At 41.7% G+C, this 24,792-nt stretch overlaps 2 protein-coding genes across 2 annotated transcripts in view; one reads left to right on the plus strand and one right to left on the minus strand.

The window, feature by feature from the left end:
* The first annotated feature begins 10,394 nt into the window (after positions 1 to 10,394).
* On the plus strand, positions 10,395 to 16,418 carry acvr1ba (activin A receptor type 1Ba). The gene is made up of 9 exons (XM_068338898.1): positions 10,395 to 10,765; positions 11,798 to 12,034; positions 12,147 to 12,407; positions 13,026 to 13,256; positions 13,488 to 13,655; positions 13,801 to 13,957; positions 14,587 to 14,711; positions 14,804 to 14,934; positions 15,312 to 16,418. The coding sequence occupies exons 1-9, from the start codon at positions 10,597 to 10,599 to the stop codon at positions 15,435 to 15,437; spliced, it is 1,605 nt and encodes a 534-aa protein (XP_068194999.1). The 5' UTR covers positions 10,395 to 10,596; the 3' UTR covers positions 15,438 to 16,418.
* A 1,862-nt stretch (positions 16,419 to 18,280) lies between these two features.
* kmt2d (lysine (K)-specific methyltransferase 2D) overlaps positions 18,281 to 24,792 on the minus strand; it is a 29,651-nt gene continuing 23,139 nt past the window's right edge. The window contains exons 49-55 of the mRNA XM_068326804.1: positions 23,422 to 24,787; positions 23,185 to 23,321; positions 22,462 to 22,592; positions 21,731 to 22,016; positions 21,480 to 21,553; positions 21,267 to 21,375; positions 18,281 to 21,169 (exon numbers count right to left, since the gene is read on the minus strand). Of these exons, the coding sequence (XP_068182905.1) occupies positions 21,077 to 21,169; positions 21,267 to 21,375; positions 21,480 to 21,553; positions 21,731 to 22,016; positions 22,462 to 22,592; positions 23,185 to 23,321; positions 23,422 to 24,787 (2,196 nt within the window). The 3' untranslated portion in view covers positions 18,281 to 21,076. The remainder of the gene's footprint in view (positions 21,170 to 21,266; positions 21,376 to 21,479; positions 21,554 to 21,730; positions 22,017 to 22,461; positions 22,593 to 23,184; positions 23,322 to 23,421; positions 24,788 to 24,792) is intronic.

Consider the following 24,792-nt stretch of genomic DNA (forward strand, 5'->3'; position numbering starts at 1 on the left):
TTATATTAAAATCATACATTTTTTTAGCAGTGGCTTCCCGCTCACATCCAAGACATTACCTGTTTATTGTAGCCTGATTTTCAACTGGTTCAGTCATAAACTGGTGTTTAAAACCACAAGTCCCCAAAAAGAAAGCTGTTAAGATTAAGGCTTGTTTGTTTGTTTGTTTGTTTTTTCTACAACCGATGAAGGCTTTCAGATGTTTCTACAGCAGGATAATGCACTGAACAATGAATTCATTGTTGTCTTTGTCTTCATCGCCACACAGAAAGAAAACACCTATAGCAAAATAGCTCATCCTATTGAGGATATCTTCATTCCTTTTCTGTGATATACATCACAGTTCGTGACCAAAGTTATAAAGAATACATTGGCTTTGATTTTACGATTAATACAAGAAATATGTATGTCCAAGCATGCTCTCACCAGTATTATATTTGTTTTGTAAACATATTTAACTTATATAGAATGATCATTTAGTATTTTGCACACAGATACATGGAGATATGTACTTGTAAATACTATTTTCTTAGTTCAGTATTGGGTTTATTGTAAATATATATTTTTCATTATTCAATGATGAAACACGTTATATAATTTTTTTAAAATGTTTTTTATGTAGCAACCTTTTCAAATTATTTTTTCACTTTTCTGTAGGTATAAATCTATTTCCATCAATAGTATGGTCAATAAATGAAACAGGCATGTACGTGTTATTGTATGTGTTGAATAAAGGATCGTACACTATTTTTCAACCTTGTGCCCTGCAATTCTCTCAAAGACCAGTAGATGGCAACAAATCCCCTGAAACGGTAGCTTGTTTATTGTAGCGTCGCTTTGGACGTGCTATTATTTGGATGGAACCATCTTAAAATTAATCAAATAAAAGTTGATGACGAATTTCCCAAAAACTTATTCCCACTCGCCTGCATGTGTTTTGGAGGGAGGGGTGGTCGTTTGTATGATAAGGCTTGTGTGTCATTAAAATAATGTATTAATATCAGATATTCACATGTTCAGAAGTCAGATGTTGAGAAAGGAATGTAAGAAATAGGAATAATGAAAGACAGGCCTGAGTGAAAGTTAGGTATGTACTGAGTACTTACCATGTAAAAGATTCTTTTATGTTATTTTCTTGACAATGTTCTTCTCAATTATTGTTGTGATCATCTCTTTGAAATTCAAACAACTTTCTATCTGATGTTTTATTTTGTACATACAGTGACATAAACATGCAGATCCATCCAAAGTCAAGAGTTCTATTTCTAAATCCAACATACAGCTGTTTCAAAAAAGTTCTCAATATCAAAACAGTATTTAAACATTTTTGTTTACTGTTATAATAACTTTAACCAAAACTAACTTGTTTTACCTTTAGTCCTAGTAGCGTTAGCTTAGGTTTAGGTGTCACGCATACTTTGCTTTATGAACATTATCAATTTACCAGTGTGTGTATGTTTTCTGTCTGCCCAGTTGTTGAACCAACTCCAGATAGATAATACTCCCTCAAAGCCCCAGTCTGTCTGGTCAGTCAGATGATGGTTATTTTTAACACTGCAAGGGGGTTGTTCAAGTATCAGAGAGGCCAAACTCCCTGTGTATGGGTACAGAAGCCCATCTTACTTCTCCCTCTGTTTCCTTCCTCTGCGTATTCTTTGTCACAGTGGGATCAGTCCAAATGGCTCTGTGAAGACAGATGGATTTGTACAACAGACAATGTGCAGTAAAGCCATGTGGAGATAAATTGGGTAGGGTCGCTAATGGACAGATACAAAGCCACAGAGGAGACTGTGCAGACACAATTAGGCTCGAGGGGAGATCAGTGAGAGTCCTAGAAAGAGGACAGGTGATAAAAGGAAGCACAGATCAAGTCCCCTGGTTCAAGTCCCAAATGCGCCAAGCTAAAATCTGACATGTCTCTTCCTGGTCTGCATTCTGAGGCGCTGGCAGCTGGATGCATTCATGGAGACACACTGCATCTGCAAACTGAACGAAAAACCTGAAACCCTCAAAATGATCTGTATCAAAATTTATTTGTGATCTTTAGGTCCATAAATGTTTTACATTCTGGCTGTATCCTCCTCATATGTGATTTGACACAAAATGTAACAAGATGTTCTTTGTTTGTTTTTGCAAAGAGCCCAGCGATAAACTAACAATTTATCAAGTGAGTACCTGTATAGGTTCCAGTTTAAACCTGCATCCCAGACCTAGATAAGCTGCTGTAGATGACAAGATTACTGAACGTCTCCTTCTTGAAGAAAAGGAAGGAATGAATGAATTAATGTTTTTCTAAAGACTCGAAGAAAATTGATCCCTGTTTTTAATGGAGGAACTACTGACAAATTTAGAGATCAGATAGCTGTGGTGCCCCAAAATGGATTTGTTTGGTAACTGATCAGTCACTGATTATACCACAGAAAACAGAAACCTCTGTCTCTTGGTCGAGACATTGACTCCCAAATGCACACACTCAATGCACTCAAAACAGCGTGAAGCAAAAACTCTTAACTACTGTTCCGCCATGACTCAGAAAAATGAAAGCAATAATAATAATCCTATAGAAGAATACCTGTAAAGTAAAATGTTCACTTTTGAAAATAACAAGGTGGAGCAGTTCTAATCTACGTTCCAACAGCAGTGACAAAGAACAGGTCCTGCAACAAAAAGACACAATGTACTGTTTATCTGCTGTTCGCAGATAAAATAGCTCAATGCAAGAGATTTTTATTTCACCACATATTGGTTTCAAAAACTGCATTTGGCTATACAGTATACACAAAGACAGACAGAAAGAAGTCAGAAGATTTGGGATGCTATTCTGTGGAGCTGTATCACCAATCTATCCTTTTGAGCCTCCCCCAGGAATGCTGCTAGAAGCTGGTTTTCAGATATGCATTGCTTTTACAGAGTAAGAAGTAAGAGTAAGAACATGCTCAACAAAACAATGTAGATTGACCTGAATTGTACTGAATCATTTAAACTGTTCATATCAATGACAATGAGCTGCAATGAGAGAGATGTTGTTGATCTAGGGGGCGAGAACCTTACAAGCCAATGGCTTCTGCCTGTCAACCCTTTTTTTTTTCTTTTCGGATGATGTTGCTGATGTCTCAACACTGATGAAAGTAAAATCTCTTGTAATAACATGTCTGGAAGGAAGAAAATTAACTGAATAAATAAATAAATAAATCTCTCTTTTTTTTTTTGCAAACAGCTGAAAAAAAAGCATAATATTGTTTGACTATCTTAAATAATGACCTCAGCGAGGTTAAAGGTTCTTATTGCTCCATAAAATGCAATACTGATTAAATAGCTCGTAAAAACTAACTGCAGATTAAAAACAGCCTAAAATGCGCCTTCAGCGTGCACGTCGCCAAATAATAAAAATAATAATAATTCTACAAACATAGAACGAAATGTTGTTGGTTTTTTTTCTGAAGTTAAATTTTTCATTATCAATATTTCATAGTAATAATAAAAGCCTCTCGGTGCCAACCGCTTCATTTCCAACAGACCTGACCTCAGTGGTCGGACAGGCCATCAGTCGCGGACCTCTCCCTTCGACGTGCACGCGCACACCCCTTTGAACACGTCACGCGCCAGGCTGGATGGTATCTGGCAGTGTGGCGCGTGCGGTCGGACTGTGGTTGTGTTCCAGGTCTGGTCACGTTGATAACGACACACTTCGGACGAAATTTCATCGCCGAGACATGGGAATTCAGGAAAAATGGCTCTAAAACAAATTGCCCCAGCGCTGTTGGCCCTGTTGGGGCTGGTAGCTGTCGGTAATGGTAAGTTTCAGCCCAGCACCTCTCCGGCTTTTGTTTCGGTATGTTTTCTTGGACAGGACATCGCCTGTTGTCGCTTATCGTCATGGCGCTCTGTATCGGGGATTTGGCTAACCGTACCTAGCTAGCGCTGACCTCAAAACGACGACTACTGTTTGCATGAACAATTGCTCATCTTGTTCATTTGTTTGTGGTCGACTGCGATTTTTACCGACCGACATAACCTGACATCTATATTGCTTATCGAGCTCTTGGAAAGTCGCTAAACCACAACAGCAACATGGTGGGACTGTTTGGATTCGAGGCGCCAGCTAACGTTGGCTAGCCAGGTGGATAATGAGACGCTTAAAGTTGAATATGATTGATATATGGGGAAGTTTAAGACTTTATTGATAATGTTAAATTGTGGCATGATGTTGTGGGCTGGGTGAGTGTTGGAATAATCTGCAATCTGCTGTTGACGCTGAAGTTATCTGTCGCTGTTCTGCTAACATATTTACAAAACATTCCTCTGTCGGCTTGTGACTGCTTATCGCTGTAGTGATAGCAGACTGGTTAAACGCGTACAGTGGTGTCAGTTACATTCTGTATGGACTGCTTTCGTGCTTAATAGAGAAGAAAGGACTCCCAACCCAGCCACAATGTCGGCCTAACCTACTTCGAGCACCAAATGTGTTTTTGAGTGTAAACACAGGCAGCTTCTCCATTGGTTTGCATTTGTAAAGATTGAAAAGGCTGCTCCGATGCCTCCAGCGGAAAGTGAATGCTGCCAACTGCCGTGAATGCAAACGTCCCAGACTGAAGTCAAAGTTTAAGTCTGGGTTCATTGTGATGGAAATGTGGCAAGTGGGGTCCATTGAGACACCGGTTGTGTCGCTGCGCCCGCCCGAGTCCCCAACCCCCCCCCCCTATTGCTGGGTCGGTTGATACCACAACACACGGTCAAAACATCTTAGTGCTTTCCCTGCAACATGCATGCACTTCTTTTACTGTGCTCCACCAAACCCACTTTTACATTTGGAGTACATAGACATTAATTTGAGCGACAAATGTTTTGCATTACGCTCATCCAAATGCATTGCCCTCGTGTGATGTCTGCATTTTAATGCTGTTTGACTTGTTATGTTTTGCCTTTCGGCAGATGTGCATTGAGACAAATTCAATTCCTTGCCAAACCAAATAACCTGTTTGTATTCTATTGCCATCATAACACAAAGTTACTCTTGCATATGTGTATTATATACTCTTAATGAATGTTTCCCACTCCCCCACAGGGGAGCAAACTCACACCTTATTGGTTGACAGAGTTACTCCAACATTCACAGCGAGGTTGGACAGGAGCATAGGGTTTATGTGTGACTCAAACAGACTGGGGATGTGGTTGTCCAGCTGGCAGGGTCTGTCGTGAAAGGGGCCCACAAGTCTGCCAGGAACCATGGTTTCACACCATGTAATGGATTACACCGTACAAGGAATGGAACCATACAAATCTCAAAGTAGCTTGGCGGGACTAGTTTCTAGGCCTGTGGCCAGTGTAGTTTGTTTTTGTGACGCTAGTGTTTTCTCTCAAGTTTGATGCCTTTCACGTTTTCCAACTTCATAAGGAATTGGAGTCACTGGTATTATAGTCATTCCAGGCCTGAGTGACGCAGTCTTCCTTCGTGCATTAAAAACAATTGCAATGTGATATGGGCTTGGGCACTGTCAACCACACAGCCGGGAGGTAGGGCGCGTCCCTCTCTTTCTGTCTTCTTCCCACCCCCTCCATTCTCTATCTCGATCATAAATGTCCTGGTACTTTATCAGAAATTAATCTGTACTTTGTTATTTGTGGTCACACTTCTGGGTTCTCCTACTCACTGACACGAGAAGCTCTAGAATGTGTTGTTTTCACCCTACTTTAAAACAAGGCCTTTCATTAAATGAAGTCCTTCCAGTACTGAATCTCTTGAATCCTGTACTCCCTTTTAGTAGCCAGTCTGCATACAATCAAGATTGTATCAGTCTCATCATTCCATGAGGCGCCTCCTGTGCAGAATCAAAGACAGGGCAGTCAACACTTTCAGGGAGATATCAAATGTGTCAAATGTCAAATGTGATATAAAGAACTCCAGGTAGAGGAAGCATGAGCGACTCAGATTCAAACATGTGTACGCTTGCCCATTAGATCGCAGACAAAGGGAATGCACAGATAAAGGTAAAAACTTATTGGGTTCAAAGGTGTGTATCTGTTAAGAGACAAGCATTAGGACATGGGTGGTAATATTTACAGCTGGCTTAAGGGAGGACATTTTGTTTTTCATCCCCTAAATTAAATGTTAAGACCTGGTTTTGATGTTTTAACTACTGGACTTCTGTAGATGAATTGTGGTGAAATGAACCTGCATGTAGGTTGTACACATTTTCTCCCTTATCCAGGCAATTCCTTACTATAGACATTTATTGTTTGTTTCCTAACATTTTCTACAATATGGCACTGAGCCAGTCAAGGTCAGGTCAAATCATGTCTGGGGTGGTCAAGTCCCCCCATAATAACCAGTGCTGTTAATGACCTCAGTTGGCCCAGAGGCACAGAGCCTTAATTGCTGCTGCAGACAGCGTAGCCTCTGAATGACCCAGCTCCACCATTACTGATGTTGGATCACAAGGGATTACAACCGCTTTAGAGCCAGCAATTTCACCTTTACTTTTCTACTTTATGTTGTGAAATTACTCTAAACACTTTTGTTTTTGTCTGTAGGGAATTTTTTCGTCTGTTACTATGTCCTGTACTGTTAGAGAAAAAATGATCCTATTCTGTATTGTACGTTTGGTTCGTTTATAAAATATTTTGCTGTATTAGCATCTTTTTGTAATAATCACAAATAGCTAAAATGATTCAGAACAACAGAAATTACAAGTGTTTGTCTTGATATAACTATAAAGGCCATATCTGCGGACTGCTGCAGTTCCCCCATAGAATAACAAGCATCTGTAGTTTCAAGGCACCATTTTGCTGCTATGAGCTGCTGTAAACATGATATATAAACAGAATGCCGTCTTCTGGCATTATTCCTGGGGAATATTTGTGCGTTCCTCATGGGCAAAGTCTACCAGTTTTACAATATCCCTGATTTAGCTTCCTTCTTTAAATTTTATACAGGATTTAAGTCTAGCAACTGCTGCTTGTCTAGAATATTCCAGGACTTCATCTGAATCGAATCTTTGGTGGATTGAGATATGCTTGGCGTCAGTGTCCTTTTGGAATGTCCAGTAATGCCCAAGCTTCAGCTTCCACACAAATGCAAAGATGTTTTTTCTTAAAGGATTTCCTGACACATTGGAAAACATTTGATCCTCTAGGTAGGTTCTCAGTGCAAGAGGAAGAAAATGAGCCCGGAGCATCACTGATACACCGCCACTTTTAAGTGTATGTGGGGTGCACTGCCTGTTTTATTTTCCTCCTACAGAAAATGCCCCATATTCAGAGCTGAAATCTTAATTTTGTTTCATAGATTCACAGAACGGCACCACTGAATGCATCAGTGTCATAAGTGTTCCTCCAGTAAGTGATGCTTGTTTCCATTATGGATTTATCCAGCATGGTGATCAGAGCTGGGTATTGGTCACAATTTTTTATATACTTATGCAGATAAAACCACAATTCAGTAATCATATATTTTTACCTTCTCATAGTACGTATGTATTGGAACAAATTAAAAAAGATCTGGTACTTTTGCCACAACTGTTGCCAGAATATAACCTTTTGAATGGCTGCAGACAGAAGGGGAGTACCTGTTAAGTGTGTGGTGGCTAATGATTGTTAGTGTATTGAAACTGTAGTTACATGCCAGATGGTGAGGCTCGTAGTACTCCAACCTACTTTTCCATAATGGAGGTGATGTGGCTAGTTTGGGAATTTGATCAGCAGTCTAAAGCGAACCTGTGCTCACATTTGTGTGCATTTGGACACATCCGTGGTGGTAGACGACCAGACAGACCGGATGAGATGTAGCCAAGAGGCTGGTGGTTGATACAGACAGAAGCAGCCTCAGCCCAAGAGACTTCACTTTAGAATCAGATCAGTAATCTGACCCTGAGATGCAGACAAAGGTAATGACTTTCCTCCTTCCCTGAGCATTGATTAGGACACAGTTGTGGTGTGTGTGTGTGTGTGTGTGTGTGTGTGTGTGTGTGTGTGTGTGTGTGTGTGTGTGTGTGTGTGTGTGTGTGTGTGTGTGTGTGTGTGTGTGTGTGTGTGTGTGTGTGTGTGTGTGTGTGTGTGTGTGTGTGTGTGTGTGTGTGTGTGTGTGTGTTTGCTTTCACTCTTTCTGTTGGCGTCTGTTTGTCTTGATCAGCCCTCAGCCGGGTATCTGTATGGATCTAATTTAAGCCAGTACATTTTGGTAATGGTGTTCTGCTACCCATGCACACACACAAATCGAGTGACTGTCTGCTTCATGTAGCCTTGTAGTTTGTGTAACCTTTCCCCCATTCTTCAAGTACACTTTATTTTATGTCTCCAACAGACTTCATTATTCTTGCAGGCCAAGAAAAGCCCACCCTGTTTTTACATGGCTCCACCATGAGTCTGTCAGGACAACAAATACTTGTGCTGTTATGCACAGAAAACATGGTCATCAATGTTAATGTGTGAAGGTGTTTGGAATAAGACTAGCAACAATGTTTTATTAAACCCTTTCTTACTGGCTGCCGTTTCCTGTCTCAACACGAACGGAATGGTAGGAACTTCACACACTAGATTCTCAAAGGAATCCGTGTGCACCTTTTATTCCCTGCTTTCTTCTGCAGTTCTCTTTTTCATGTTATTTACCCCCCTCCCCTAAGTCAAAGTCTAGACTGGGCTTTAATGATGGCTGCAGCTGGTCACTTAGGCAGAGCTTGTCACCCCCGATGCGTTGTCACCTTCTGTCCACCCCCTACGCGGCATATTGTCCTGCCCAGTTTGGGACAGGCCCCCATCCTGTCTGGTTGAGTGCAGCCCCCGGATTTTGAGGTTGTCTCACTGTGGGGTTGTCCCCTATGCCACCATCCCCCTCCACTCCATGCAGAAGTGCGCTCCCCCACTCCCCTCTGCTCTTTGTTCCTGCTGGGCCAGTCCAATCTGCCCTCATGTTGTCTTAATCTCCACACAAAGGACCAGTGTAAAGACCACCAATTATATGGATACAAGAGCACAGTTAACTGAAAACTACACAAGTTTTCTCAAGCGTCTGAGCAGTCTTTGCTCAGATGTTTGTGTATTTAGGCTTGATATTATTAAGTTTGGTTTTGTAACACTTGTACACTGATCACAATAAGATAAAGAGATGCAGACAAATTCTGGCAGGTCAAAAGTTCTTTCTTGGACATTATTTTTACTCAGTTATATAACAGCGCGCTGCCCCCTGTGACATGGATTTTACCATGGTGTGCCATCTCTAGAGAAACATTGTTGGAGTAGTTTTTGTCAAATAATATATTTTGATGTTGGAGACATTTGTGAGCTTGTAGAAATCTTTCCATTTTAATCCAGAGACTCCCTATTTGGATTCTACCCAAACTGGCATTGTTTTAAAATGTTTAAGTTCTAAAAAAATTGACCTCCAAATATATATACATGTATATATATATATATAAAACATGACATATTGTGTCAAGAGTTACTTTGAAAATGACCACTTGTAGTAATGATGTCTGTCAGTGTGGAAGAACGCTGCTTATGGTATCGTCACAAGGCGGTCTGTAATCAGAGGACTGACTTGCCACTGACCAAACTCTTGGTTGACCACAAAACCGTCCATGACAGACTTGAGAGGGAAATGCATGTGTTTTCAGCCATGTTTGCTTTCTTTCCTGAGTTTTTGTCGGTATGTCTGTGGACCATCTGTCTTGCCACACGCAGAGTCTCTGTGGGGGATGCGCCTGTTCATGTCAGGTCATGGTGTTCCTGTCAGATCACTGTTAATTTATGCTGTATATATTTTGTATGTGGGAAGATTCACAAAGAAGAAATAAATGTCCGCTATGGCATTTAACATTTGGCTGCGATGTGAGGAAGGTGTGAACTCACCATCTAGCGCATTTTTTTAAAGTCACTCTTCTGTTCAAAAGGCTTCTATCTGGACTGGATTTACTTGCTAAAAATTGACGTTTTCATTTTACTAAAAAATCAGCCACGTCTACTAAAGTGGAGCTGAATGAAAGCAGGATTGTCCAAATGTGATGACGTATTCCAAGTATTGTCCAGCTTTCTAACTTACAGCTGTTACTTCTATCATCTGTTTGTAATTTAGCTGAACTATTTTGCACCATTATGTTGCAGATTAGAATGCTCTTGCACAAAGCTTATTTTTCTCTCTTCATTTGGTCCAGCTGCTTCACCTCTGTGTAATCGGCAGGAAATTCCATCTACATGCAAAGTTAAAGGAATTGGGAGCACTCCACCAAGAGTTCCTGCCACTTTCCCGCTCACCTCCTGCAGAGTGACACATGCAAACACAAAACGGATAAGAAATGTTACTGAAAGTGCTTCACATTTCCAGTAACAGTCAGCAAACAAGCATAGCTATATTAGCATTCACGCTACGTGTGAAAAACATTTTCCCCACTCAACACTATGTCCGAGAATTTGTCTTTATCACTCCTGTGACACAGCTGCTTGCGGTTTTAACCATTCGGATGTTAAACGCTGATTAATTAACCCATCTGTAAGTGACAAGTTTATTCCTTCTTCTTTTATTAACTGTGCTGTTATGCACTAGAGTCTTATCTTATGATGACTTTGTTCAGGAATGGGCTAAAATATGCTGACACCTTATGATAGATGGTACACAAACAGGAAATATTAGTGAGCTCAACTTGTGAAAGAACCCCCCCCCCTCCCCGAGGTAAGACACAGAAAATTAGTGGAAGCTTGCCACCCTGGAATCTTCTTTCCTTTGGACCAGGCATTGTCAGTGGTCCAGCTGATCCTGAGCTGCTTCTATTTGAAGGTGAATTGAGATTTGAAATTCTTCTCTGCGGTGTGGCTGGTGGTATTGTGATGTTTTACTTTGTAAGTAAAGGATTAGCCTGTAGTGTCTAAGCCTTTGTTGTCCATTAAAGGTCGAGCTCTGGGCCACCACGACTCACTCTCAGTCCTGTTGTTAGTCAGTTTTGTCTTTTACCCGCAGGGGCTCGTTCAAATTTAGCTACTCTCGTCTTTTGGGGTTTTTTATTGTTGCTTTTTTTTTCAGTGTTAAATTTTATTTCACAGTTCCAGAATTATCAAGCCATGCCTAGCTCTGCTGTGCACTCTGGTCATAGAAAACCTTGGGAGAAGACTTGTGTGTTGACCTTCCTCTCAATGAGAAACATGTCTTATGACCCAAAATTACATTTCCCTCCAAATCTAATCAGGCTGCAGTTACTTTTTCTTGGTTGCTCAACCAACTGTGTTTCTCGTTCGGAATTGTTTGATTCCTGCACACTATTCGACTCTGGCCTCATTTTTGTGTATATAGATGGACCAGCATAGTTTTATTATGTAAGTGGCATTTGTTCCATTGTGTCGATAGACCTTTAATAGGTCCCCAAGCAGGATTGTGCTGCATTCAATGAAACTCTTGTCTCTTCAGGTTGAACAGTGACAGTTCTCTGTATCAGGGTGAGGTGTACAAAGGAAAGGAATGGAGCAAAATGCTGTGTTGGGCATTTATCAGGAGCCCTCTCCCCCCAATGGGTTTCACTTTGTCTCTCCCACTATGCAGGTCTGTCTCCACCCTGCATGTTTGGGTTCATCTGCAATGAGGGATCTGATTTCAGGGCCGCTGGGGCCGTCTGGCTGCTGCTGCTGCTCAACGCTGAGCTCTTTGTCTGCTTGTCACAAAATGCCCTCAACTGAAAGGGAAACGGTGCTCATTTCAGCTCATTGAAGCTGTTGTTAGGGTGCCACCTGCTGGGCAAAAGACAGAACTACAGTCAATAAGTTTAACCTTGTGTGTATCTGTTAAATTGTTATTTATTCACTCTCTTTTCTCCCCCAGCCCTACGTTGTAACTGCACAAACTGTGAGAAGACAGGCTATGAGTGCGAAACAGACGGTGCCTGCATGGCCTCCACATATTACGTCCAGGGGAAGGAGCAACATGTACGCATCTGTATAGACCAAGACAACTTGGTCCCTCCTGGACAACCCTTCTACTGCCTGAGTGCTGAAGGATTTCTCAACACTCACTGCTGCTATGAAGATTACTGCAACAGTATTGACCTGAAAGTTCCTGGTGAGGCTCAAGATTCAAATTCAACATGGATTCAAAGATTCTTTGATGTGTCTTTGTGTTAATTTCAAGATTCTAAATTGTATTTTCTACCTTTTTCCTTTTGCATTTGTAGTTCCTACAAAGGAGGGGGACTGGTCAGGCTCAGGCAGCTCTTGGGGACCAGTGGAGCTGGTGGCAGTCATCGCAGGCCCGGTCTTCCTTCTGTGTGTGCTGCTGATGGTCGGCGTGTTTCTATTCCAGTATCACCAGAGGTCATATGGCCACAGGCAGAGGCTGGAGGTCGAAGACCCCTCCTGCGACCATCTGTATCTGGCAAAGGACAAAACCCTGCAGGACCTCATCTACGACATGTCCACTTCTGGATCCGGCTCTGGTCAGTATGAGCTGCTAAACTGTGTGATGTGGTGTAACAAGAATATATGGTTTTGGAAAACACACTTTGTTAAATACCTCTATGAACTTATTTTTGTCAGCAAGACAAATTAACAGGACCTACTTTTATATGTTATTCTATAAATATGCAAAGAATTAATTATTCATCTAAAGCACTGACCTAGAATCTGCTGAGGATACTTACATCTTTCCACACCTGCACATGGGAGTTAGCCTTCAGGGTTTTCTGCCACAACGCTCCTCATATCGAGCTCAATGCTGTGAAAGGATTTCTTTTAGCCCAGACCATGATTTATGGTTCTTCTTTATAATCAAGGAGTTTTGGTGATTAAATTTATCCAAAATGTGACCAAAAAAACTTGTCTATATAGAAATGCAGACTTCAATCTCCTTGTTAAAGGGTTTAGCTTCAGACAGCCACTTACAATAGGGTGTGTGCATTGAAAATGTTGCCTCTTTATACGACCTGAGCTGACTTCATAAAGCGTCTTTTCCAGAAGGCTGCAGGATTTATATTAAGATGTTAATAGGACCTCTGCCACACACACACAAGTCTGTGGAAGATTCTTTTAAATTTTCTGTCAACTGGCCCCTGCAGGTTTGCCCTTGTTCGTGCAGCGGACGGTGGCTCGGACCATTGTGCTGCAGGAGATAATAGGAAAGGGCCGCTTTGGCGAGGTGTGGAGAGGAAAATGGAGGGGAGGAGACGTGGCAGTGAAAATCTTTTCGTCTAGAGAAGAGCGCTCCTGGTTCAGGGAAGCTGAAATCTACCAGACGATAATGCTGCGCCATGAAAATATCCTGGGATTCATTGCTGCAGACAATAAAGGTAAAAACATTTGAGAGGATCTGTTCACATAACATAAAAATTAGACGTTTGTCCAAAAGTTGCAACTGAAAAGAAAAGAAAGTCAAAGTAGTACTTTGAAAATGGAAGGAAAAATAAGTGCAGAAGTGGAAAAGGATCTATATGTTCCTAATTGACGTTAAGAAATTATTTCAGCTAATTGTCATTCAAATCCAATTGTCCATTGTGCAAAACGTGCTCCGTCTCTTTCAGACAATGGGACATGGACTCAGCTGTGGCTGGTGTCAGACTACCATGAGCACGGTTCTCTGTTCGACTACCTGAACAGATACTCTGTCACCATCGAGGGCATGATTAAACTGGCCCTGTCGGCTGCCAGTGGCCTGGCGCATCTACACATGGAGATCCTTGGCACTCAGGGTGAGAAATGTTTCGCCCAATTAAACGAACAAAGAAGCGCCGCAGTAACATACCAGGTCACATTCTGGTTGTTTACTTCTATCGGCAGCTGCTCCTGCTGAGTTCTCGGTGTTTTGTTGATGACGTGTTGTCCGTCCTCCTCCAGGTAAACCAGGCATCGCTCACCGTGACCTCAAGTCGAAAAATATCCTGGTTAAGAAAAATGGCATGTGTGCCATAGCCGACCTCGGCCTGGCAGTCCGCCACGAGTCCATCACAGACACGATCGACATTGCCCCGAACCAACGCGTGGGCACAAAGAGGTAAGAGTCCCCACACTCGTTCATACATTTTCACACAAGTGGGGCAGAGATCCAACAGGTCTTTGAAGGATGAAGCTGGATTTATGGTGAAGTGCTCTGCAGTGCTTCCTTCTGTGCACCTGGAGACATTGTGATATTCTGGGGATATTGGGTCATATTGCGTTGGGCAGTCTGATTCTGTAGTGCGCTAACTTCACTGCTGAAGAGACTAGGTTTCAATCCTCACCAAGTCCCACCTGGATACAGCCTGTGTGTGCAGCGATAGGCCTCAGATGTGTTGAGAGACTGGTCGTAAATCATCCACATGGCAAGCCGAGTGCTGTATTTTTCTTGTTAACTAACACCATGAACAAATCAAAGGTAGCAGAGTTTGTGTGCCATTAAAGGTTCAAACCATTGTAGTCATCAGATTTCAAACTAGACTGTGCCTTGAAACTTGTTATTGCTGCAGCCCTGGTGCGAACAGCATAAACGTGGTAGAACTCCAAGAATCGGCTCCATTTGACTGATGGCGTGTACTTTCCAAAAAACATCAGTCTTGAGTTTCCTTTATTCAATCGAAAAGCAAACAAATTGATTTTGAGCTCTTTTTATGTCACTGCAACTTTTTGTTGTGTCTCCCCCTCTAGGTATATGGCTCCAGAGGTCCTGGACGAAACCATCAACATGAAACATTTTGATTCCTTCAAGTGTGCTGATATTTACGCATTGGGCCTTGTGTACTGGGAGATCGCACGACGCTGCAACGCAGGAGGTGAGACCACAGATGGCGCCTGATTTTAATGACTCATTCTAAGGTGGGGGGTAGCATGAAACAAGACTTAGAGGGCTTCCTGTTGGCTGCAGGTATCCATGAGGAGTATCAGCTGCCCTACTACGACCTTGTGCCCTCTGACCCTTCCATAGAGGAGATGAGGAAGGTGGTGTGTGACCAGAAGCTGAGGCCCAATGTGCCCAACTGGTGGCAGAGCTACGAGGTATTTCTAAATATATACTCCGACTGGTGTTTTTCTAAAAATATTTTTTGCAGGGGAGCATTTTTAACATGTCTGGTGCAGGATGACCCACTTTGAGCAGTGGAGTACTGATATCACATTCATTTTGTTACCGTATTTTCTGCACTGTAAGTCACATCTAATAGCCTTTAATTTAAAAAAAAAAAAAATTGATTGTGCGCCTTATATATGAAAACAGTTTGGAAATAAGCCATTCATTGAAGGTGCGCCTTATAATCCAGTGCGCCGTGTAGTGCGAAAAACACTGTAATTGCGTTGCTTTAATTTATCCTATTAAATGTCCAAAGCGTTTGTTCCTCGGGTGCTTTGATTTTGACCTGCGTTTGTGTCCCATGCAGTCCCTGCGAGTGATGGGGAAGATCATGAGGGAGTGTTGGTATGCGAACGGCGCCGCCAGGCTGACAGCCCTGCGTATCAAGAAGACCTTGTCTCAACTCAGCGTGGAGGAGGACATCAAGATGTGAGCAGTCAAGCGGCATTTAAAAAAGCGCTGGAGACGCACAAAGAGACCACACTCGTATAGGAAACAAACTGTAACAGACTGCAACTGAAAACCCTGCCAGTTTTAACGCCACACTCCAAGTTGTGACGAGGCCTACCTCACCTTTTTAGCCAAAACTACTGAGTCTCCCTTTCCTTTCCAGACTTTTCTCTTCACCCAACTTCCCTTCGGTCCCCGTGTCTCTTCCCTGTTTTCTTCGACCCCATTTCTCCATGGGCCACAACACTACACTACTACCACTGTTAATATCACATTCAACCTTTTTTTCATGACCCATGGCAGGAATTATTACTGTTGTACAGTGACAGGATTTTTGTGTTTGATCTTTATTACCTCTCTCTCTAGCCAAGTCTACGAAAGGCGTCTGAATACTAGCATGTTTCTAAAAGCTGAAGATGTCGTCTGGTATAAGGCTGTAGTTTATTAGACAAAACCAGTAATGAGACATTTTAAGCATGAACTGACAGTTTCTGTTATTTAACCCCTAACTTGAATACCCTACGAACAGAAATTAGTTGCACTCAACTGTAGCTTCCTCATAATGTGTGAGACCTTCAGCTGTCACACAATAGATGTGCTCAAGTCCTCGTGTTAGTTGAAATGTGGCAGGGATAATGTCTGGAATGGTTTTACTTTTATTTATTTGTTGATAGTTTTTATTTCATGTTGTTGAACACTGTGGGATGAGATGTGACAATAAGCCAGAGTCTTGACAAAAAACAAAACCTCAACAGTAGTTCAGTTCAAGTCTTTTGTCATCTGAAGCTGTAAAAGGTGCATCCCAATATTTAACAATTACGATTCATCACCGCTTCCCGGGATGTAATGGGATGGTTGCAAATATAGATGTAGCCATAAACCTTTGGGCTGCAGGTGATAAGATCATGCTTACTGAGCAAATAAAAGGCTTATGGCAATGATTTCTTTTTAATTTATACACACACACACACTCTATATATATATATATATATATATATGTGTGTATATATATATATATATATATATATATATATATATATATATATATATATATATATATATATATATATATATATAATGTGTGTCTGTGTTTTGTTTTGTGTGTAGACATCATGATGGGTGTTTTCTTCTGACTGGCATTAGACACTACTGATGATGGGTACATGTGATTTGTACATAAAACATGAATTTTTTTTTCTTTTATGCCTCAAGTACCAGTGTAACATTAAAACTGATGTTTTTTGTTCTTTGTTTTTTGCTTGAATGGTACTTTTGAAGTCTGTTTTGTTTTATTTTTAATCTGTCTGCATGGATTCTAACTGTGCCAGGAAATAGACTGTGTCATCTGCTGGAATTTTTTTTTAACTCGCTCCTGTTATGACAGTTTGGTGGTACTACTGATCCCAAATAATGTTGCTGCAAATTCTTCTTTTTTTATGGATAATTATTGGATGATTTTGAGTTGTTTTCACAGATGTGTAATGCAAGTCTGTTTCTACATTTCCACTGGGGTAACAGACAAGTCTCTCTCTTTGACACTGGAATATTTAGGAGCGTCCTGCATCCTGGTTAAAAACTGCCAACAGCTATTTATTCAGATGTAATGGCAACTGCTGAGGGTTGGCACACAGGTATCATTCAGGTCGATGTTAAGCGGAGAGTTGAGGCATTTTACCTTCAAAGACTGACATGCTGTAACTGCATGTTTTCTTTTTACTGTCATCTGCAGGTTCAAGTCTGAAGACTAAACTCAGACAGTATTATATCTAGATATATCTACTTTTGTCACCATTTGGCTCTACACTGTTAACACTTGATCCCAAATCCATGGGTCTTGTCGGTGTGTGTTTTGCATGCTGTCACAAACACTGGGTCCTCGGCACTGAGGTAGATGAACTTATGGTGTGTCTTTCCCTTTTTCCTATTTGTTGCTTTTTCATTCTTCGTTTTTGTTTGAGTCTTGGTTATGTTCCCCAAAAACATTGCTGCTACTGATAACCTGGATAGAAGTAGAGCAGGCAGATTGGAGAAGATGGGGGGGGGGGGTTATGCTGTCAGTTGAACCAAAATTGTCAAAACACTCCTGTCCGTGTTTGGTTGTTGCCATGGGGATATGACCATCAGACATCCTGTTCATAAGTAATACTTCAAATCATGTTGTGGAAATCTTTTCAAAATGAATTGAAAAATGTATATAGGTGATATACAATAAAGACCTCTTTTTCTTATTGCTCCTTTTAATATTTTTTTGTCAACTTTCACTCATTCCAAATGTCAGCTCATTCAGAGGAAAATAAGACCAGTTATTAGGATTCAACAGTATATTCAAACCTGTCTGAAATCAAGTTTCTTCATTTGATCCTTCTGTGCAAACAAACCATTAAAACCACTTCAGCTTAGCTTCAGTCATGTTTTCAGCCTGAATTACGACTAGTCTAAAGAATACAACAGGATCGTTGTAGCCAACAGCGTTAAGCTTGTCGTCTACTACAATTATCCACTGACATCTTTTTGGGAAATTTCTACAACTTCGTGGAACAAAGTTCCACCAATTGCTTTGGTCCTTTTAATTAATTTCACGTCCTGTCTATCACCGGAAGGTAATCAGGATAAAAATCGGTCCTGTTTAACTTAGAAAAAAAAGTCAATGCTTCAATTAAATCTATTATTTATGGTCCACTCACGAGATGTTTTTATCTGATGCTCGTGATTCCATCCTTCTGTCCATGACCACCTATTATCACACATTTTAAAAATATTTCTAAGGGCAAGACTGAACCTTGGAGCTCTAGTTGAGGTGTATTAAAAAAACAACAACAAATGGTCTCATATTTAAAACGCATTTTATTTTCCTTTACAAGAAACAAAAGCTGACAAAGGAAAAAAGATGATGGGGAGAGGGAGCAGGAAAGCTGTATATAAAGAGATGCAATCTCTGGCGTACTGAAAAAAATATGTACAATTCAAAATAATATCCATACAAAACATGCCACATACAATAAAAATGATTATATTTATTCTTATTCCCTAAAGTATCTCTGCTGTACAGTTGCGACATCTTTTTAAAAAGGTGAGGTCCAAAAAAACCCTTCAATTTGAGCAAATTTTATTAAATTATAGGATATGCAGAGAGCTTAAATTAAGATTCAGAGGTTAAAAATTATTCAGGTTAAAATCCAGTGAGCGGCACAATGTCTTGTCATGATCTCCCTGTGACGTAGGAACAGATAATAGATCACTGCTTCAAATACTTGATCAATATCAACCACTTTAGAGACATTCTCTGTTATACAATGAGAGTGCAATTCAATACCAGGTTAAGTATGGGATTAAGTTTGAGTATTACATCATAACATACATTAGGCCAAGTAACCATTTCACAAGGTTTACCAACACATTCACTTCTATAGGGAAGATTTAAAAAAGCAAAACACTAACAATATTCTAGAAAATTCAAGATTTTCCATTCAGGAGTATATTAATCCAATTGCGACTGATAAAGGGATAAGTTTTGGTAATTAACAAGCAGTAGCATAAATAAAAATAAACACAAACAAAAATACATAAATACAAATGCTATGCACCATTGTACTGCTTTACGCAAGTGATTTCCATGTCTAATTAATGACCTCCACATGAATCCAAACGGGTTCAGAATCACGTCGGCTTCTCGTCGCCACTGATTGGAGAAAACCCAACATTTCCTTAAACCTATTTTAACAAACTCGTCTGAGAGCTTATAGCAAAAAACACTAATAGAAAAAACAGATAAATGCAAAACACTCTGGTTCATATACATTAAGATATTAGTTTGCCATTTTACATATATTTATATTTATATACAGCTTTATCTTTGTTAAAATGATATCCAGTGGTTGATTTTTTTTTCAATTTTATTTCTCTACACTTTTGACTTTGATTACAAAGGAGCTTGATAAAGAGTCGCTGTCCCCTAATGCATATACTATATATACATTTTGTACAACTTTGCATTTTTAAATCATGTGAGGTCTTAGGTTAGGGAGGAAACAAAATAGTATGGGAAGGTGGAGTTTTTATAAAGCTCCCTTTAAAGAGTTTTTCATTCATCTTACATAGAAAAGAAAACAAATGCCCTTTTATTCCCCCGTTAAGTCTTTCCCTGCCATCAGTTCAGCCTCGAGGACAGTACCAGCACTAGAAAAGCACACTACAGGGGAAGTAGAAACACTGCAGGCTGTACTCAGGCAGAGGAAGACTTAGTACAGTAAAAGTATCAACAGTCCACAAAATAATACAAAGAGGAAGAGGCATGATTCAAAGTTGTAAAATTGAGTTTGGAAAGATTGAGTTGTTGGGGGATTAAAAAACATTTAATGGGACAGTAGTCATGCATCCACCGGCTGCTTCTCAACAAGTGGAACTTTATTATGTCTGAAGCAGCGAGCATCGTGTACTGATTTTATCGTCTCCTCCGTCCTGGGATCCTAGAGCCATTCTTTACAACTGTCTCTCAGCAACTTATAGAGGTGGATGTTCTTGTGCTTTCACACAGCTGATAAAATGGTTCTGAGATACATAAATTAAGAAAAAAAAAAAAAAAAGCTACATTAATATTCCAAGATGATTTGGTGTCATACAGGACACCCGCTAAGCTTCTGATTGTGATTTTAATACAATATCTTATCAAAAAACTGTCATATATTTCCTCTGTATAAACAATTCATGAATAATAATTATGTTGGCTCATTATTGTAAATCATCACCAGCATAGAGTAGATAGAGCAAACCTGCTGCTTAAGGTTCCCTGCTTGTCCGAGAAGGCTAAGCCCATAAAAACACCCCCCCCCCTCCCCTTCCCTCCCCAATTCCACAGTAGCAGTTAACAGTTTTTATACAAAGCAGTCACTTCCCGTTAAATCAATGAGGTAGACTGGGTCCAACTAACCCACCTGGGGACTCCACACAGTCGCCACATCTGGTGCCTCTGGAGCCAGAGATCTTTTAGCTCTATGCTAAATTGCATCTTTTTCTTTCCATCAATCATAAGCAGTTCTTACTCAAAGCCACATCAGGATTGTCTAGCGAGCCAATAACCGTGTTGTCTTCATTGATGACTTGATGGGAAAGTGCCCTTCTTCTGAGAGGTGAGGGGGTCGGGGGGGGGGAGGTATGGTCAACATGGGACAGGAAATAGGTCCAAACGTAAAAATGCATCATTAGTTCATTCTTAGTATTTTAAAATGGCTTTTTTGTCAACGCTCCAGGTGAGCTCTGATATCAGAGGGTCAGAATCATTTGGTAGTTTTTGAGGATTGTTTTTCCAGCCACTTTAAGCTTGTTGAGAACAGTCTAAGGGGGGGGGGGGGGTTTGGCTGAGGAAAAGGAGACTTACTAGTCCAAACATGAAAGTTACTCCCATCACACTGCTGCTGACGGAGGTGCTTGGTTGCTTAAATTGATTAATGCTCTTCAAACCTTTGGCTACAGGTATCAACGGTTTTGTCTTTCAATGATGGAGGCCTGCCTTCCTCCACAACTTTCAGGACAGCTTATGCACTGGCTATGTAGGATTCAAAGGCTTTGGCGCAAGAGTGTTCTGGCACCAATGAGAGGGGAATTCTCCATTTTGCTTTCCTCTGGTTAGTTCATCCACTTTCGGCAATTCCAGGCTCCACAATGGCAAGGGATCTTGTGCTGATCGTCCTCGAAATCAAACTGGTAGTCATAAGTTAACTGTGTGAAAAATGAAGGCCGTTAATGGCTACTCAGGTTAAAACAGATGTAAACCTCTCATATTCTGAGCTCTGAACTGGGTTCTAAAGCACTGTACCTCTTCTCCTTTGGGGATTCTGCGGCTGGAAATGATGATAATCTTGTCTTCTTTGTCAAACGTCACAACTTCAGCAACACAGTTGGGGGCACAGGAATGGTTGACGTAGCTGGAGAGGAGACAAAAAGAAAGGTTACGTTAGAAACGTGACGAAGACAAAGATATCTAATGGGAGAAAAATTTTTTTTAAAAACTTTCTATGTCAAGACTCACCGAGCTGGGCCACCGGTCAGAGTGGCATCGATCACCTGCTCATTGTTGATCCGGAACATGTAGATACCGCGGTTCTAATTTAAAGAAACAAAACAGGACAAAGTAATAAGCGTCTTGGTTCTCAAGCGCTGTCCATCTGTAAAATGAAATGTTTTAAACTGGAAAACACAAACTTCAAATTTAAACCCAGACTTTTTTGCGCAATTATTATTATTATTATTATCCTCCAAGTCCCAGTGTTTAATGCATACCTGCAACTCATAGATCTTCTCACGGCGATTGGCCACTTCGTTGCGTATGACCGTACCGATGTACTCGATGACCATGGTGTGCTTCTCCAGATCCTTAGCAGCATAGAGACCCAGGCCCTGAATGCGAGATCTTGCCAGGTAGACATTATTCTTCCACTCAGTCTTCAAACGCCGATACTGGGATGACTTGGAGTGGACGAACTGCTTGCTGTACGGCGTGTTGAGTTCTCCGGTGAAAGTGCTCTGGTAGGCCTTTGACACGCTGGTGCTATTCAGAGTGTGAGGCCTTGAGATGGGAAAAAAAAAACAACAGCATAAATGAAGGAGTTTAAAAACGTAAACTATATAGATTGCATTTAGGGTGTTGAGAAAAAGCTACGTTGTGTCTGTTAGAGGCAGAAACTGTACATTTGTGCTGAAAATTGACCACACACATGACAACTGGATGACTTTTTTATTTCAGATTTTTAACAGTGTTAATTGATAGCAGAATTTGATTGCCTCCACACAATTTCAATCTATTTTGTATTTAGTGCGGCTAGAATTTTATGAACTTCCTGAAAATCAACCATAATCATTATTTAATACAATAAAAATAGATTCTCTTTTTTTAAAAACATCTATATCGTAAAATGAAAATAGAGACTCTCCAAACAGACATTGCACTTCAAATGATTTTAACTTGATCACTCTGGTTTTGCCGTTTAATAATGTGCCTAGCGCTGCTTTACCTCTTGCACTGTGTGGGAACCTTTGGCTCTGATCGAGCGGAGCCGGTGGGATTGATCATCAGAGGGAGCTCCATCAGAGGATGACGGCCGTATCTGAACTGGTAGTTCTGACAGTTTTCCACTCCAGGCAACTAAAACACAACAAAGTGGAATCAATTTTGATTAATCGTTGGAACCATTCTATTCGACTAGCTTTCAACTACTAGGATCAAATCCGAGTCAGACTTTCTCTACAGTGTCACGTCTGCTCTAACATTTCATCTTCATTTTTTTCCCCCATTTAATTAAAATTTTTCTTATCTTGTACAGAAACGTATTCTCATATGTACATGTACAGTGCGCCCTTGCACATCAACGCTCGCGACTCCATCTCATCGGTAGGCAGTCACATGAGACCGTGCGCATATTCTATTGGCTGACGGAATCCGGAAATGTGCTCGGTTCCGTGAGTCTCAGACTTAAGTGAGACACAAAAGTGCTTTGAACAGTCGATCAGAGTGTGGGAAAAGGTCATGCAGATAGAAGGTGGTTTAATATCAGTATGGGGAGGGTTCATAAACGTTTAAATTAGATAGTTTGACGCCCGATTGCGGATTCATCAATCGCGTGTGGTTCCTAGAACGCATTAACCGCAAAGATCGAAGGCGCACTGTATTCTCAAGTTCACACAGGAACATAGATAAACATACGTAGGAAACAACCTCGTACTTTTTGATTTCTTACCGACTCAGTGATTCTCATGACGGCGTGAACCGTGAGGCCATACATCTCCTCTCCCTTGAGATGCTCTGTGAACAGCTTCAACATGCAGGATTCATCTCTGAGTTTAGCAACCTGCTGGACGACTCGGTCCCAGATACCTAAAGAAAGATGGTGAAATATGTACAGTTCAAGGATTGTAACCGGCAGTAAAAACCCAGCCATGCTGTGTGACATGTAGTGGGTGTGATTCATTCTTACCATCTGGAGTCGTGTCAGAAAACTGCAAGTCCTCCATGCCGTGCTCCAAAACCCGCACCTCAAACAGGGGTCGTCCGTCCTCCTCGCTGATGCGGCAGCGGTAGCGACAACGTTTGTTGGGGAGACGAGTGCTCCAGTAGATGCGTGTGGCCTCGTATCCGACGGGGAAGATGGACGTGGGTGAATGGAAATTCGCCATCTGGGACGGGAGTAACTGACCGACGGCGTGAAAGATGAGACCGCCGACACGGAACAGGTGGACACGATCGCCTCGCTGCAAGATGCTGGCGATCTGTTTCACCTCATCGCGCTCGATGTAGACCCGCCGTAAGACGGCGAAGGCGCTGAGTTCGTCTTCGCTGGGGCCCTTCAGCTTGTGCTGCGTGCACAGCATGGTCTTGTCCTTGAAGAACATGCAACGGGCTCGGATGGCGCAGGCAAAGTGGTAGACGTTGGGACAGCGGAGTCTGTTGCAGCTGTTGGTGGCACCAGTTTTCTGACAGTACGCACACAGAGTCCGTAATCCGCGCCGCAGGGCTACCTCCACGTTGATGAGAGCGCCCCCTTGTGTCTCGTACACCTCGGTGGACCACAGGGCACAGTTCAAGTGTACCCACAGGTCCACGTCGATGTTAAGCAACCGCGCAGGACCGTCTGTGGCGCCGTCACCTTCCTCGTGGCAGAAGCAGCATTTACGTTTATCGCGAGGGAGCCTGTCCGGTCGGAGAGTGATTCGTAGCCGTTCCATTAATTCAGACACTTCACGGCTGTTCTCCTTTTTAGAGCCGCCCTTACGTATCGAGATGACGATCTGAAGACGTTTCCAGCGAATCCCTTTCCATTTTTTCATTTTAGGATGCACCACCTCATCAGGAGAGAGGGGTCTGCGTTGCTTGATAGTCTTAGGGGACTCCACATTGGTAGAAGCATCTTCGGGATGTTGAGCTAAATCCGCAACCATGTCCTCCTCCTTAGCAGGAGGACTCAGGTGAGCTTCAGTAACCGCAGCAGAATCTGGAACAGCAGCGGCCGAGGCTTGATCCACGACTGAATCTGGAGCAGCAACATCTGACTCTGTGACGTCCGTCAGGGGAGCAGCATCAGTCGGGTGACTAACATCTGGATCAGCCTCCACCTTGATCTGGACGCAGGCGGGGCTGGCCGGAGATGGAGATGGAGGAGAGGATTTTTTAGAAGGTTCGGCATCGCCAGATGACACCGGGGCGGAGATCTCAGGATGCGGAGGCGATGGAGACGGGGGTGGAGATTCCTCCACGGGTATACTGGGTAGGTGACGCACGTCCAAGTCGCTTACGTTGGTGGTGTAACAGTGCAGGACCGCCTTCTCCTCAGTTTCTGGGAATTCCTTGG

This window comes from Antennarius striatus, chromosome 2, assembly GCF_040054535.1.
Source record: "Antennarius striatus isolate MH-2024 chromosome 2, ASM4005453v1, whole genome shotgun sequence".
NCBI lineage: Eukaryota > Metazoa > Chordata > Actinopteri > Lophiiformes > Antennariidae > Antennarius > Antennarius striatus.

What these genes read in the sequence shown, in the direction of transcription:
- acvr1ba (XM_068338898.1), top strand. Translation starts at nt 10,597, where the DNA reads ATGGTACACAAACAGGAAATATTAGTGAGCTCAACTTGTGAAAGAACC. An exon ending in CACTTCTGGATCCGGCTCTG is followed by an intron (nt 12,408 to 13,025) that starts GTCAGTATGAGC and finishes TGGCCCCTGCAG; the next exon opens with GTTTGCCCTTGTTCGTGCAG. An exon ending in ACTGGTGGCAGAGCTACGAG is followed by an intron (nt 14,935 to 15,311) that starts GTATTTCTAAAT and finishes TGTCCCATGCAG; the next exon opens with TCCCTGCGAGTGATGGGGAA.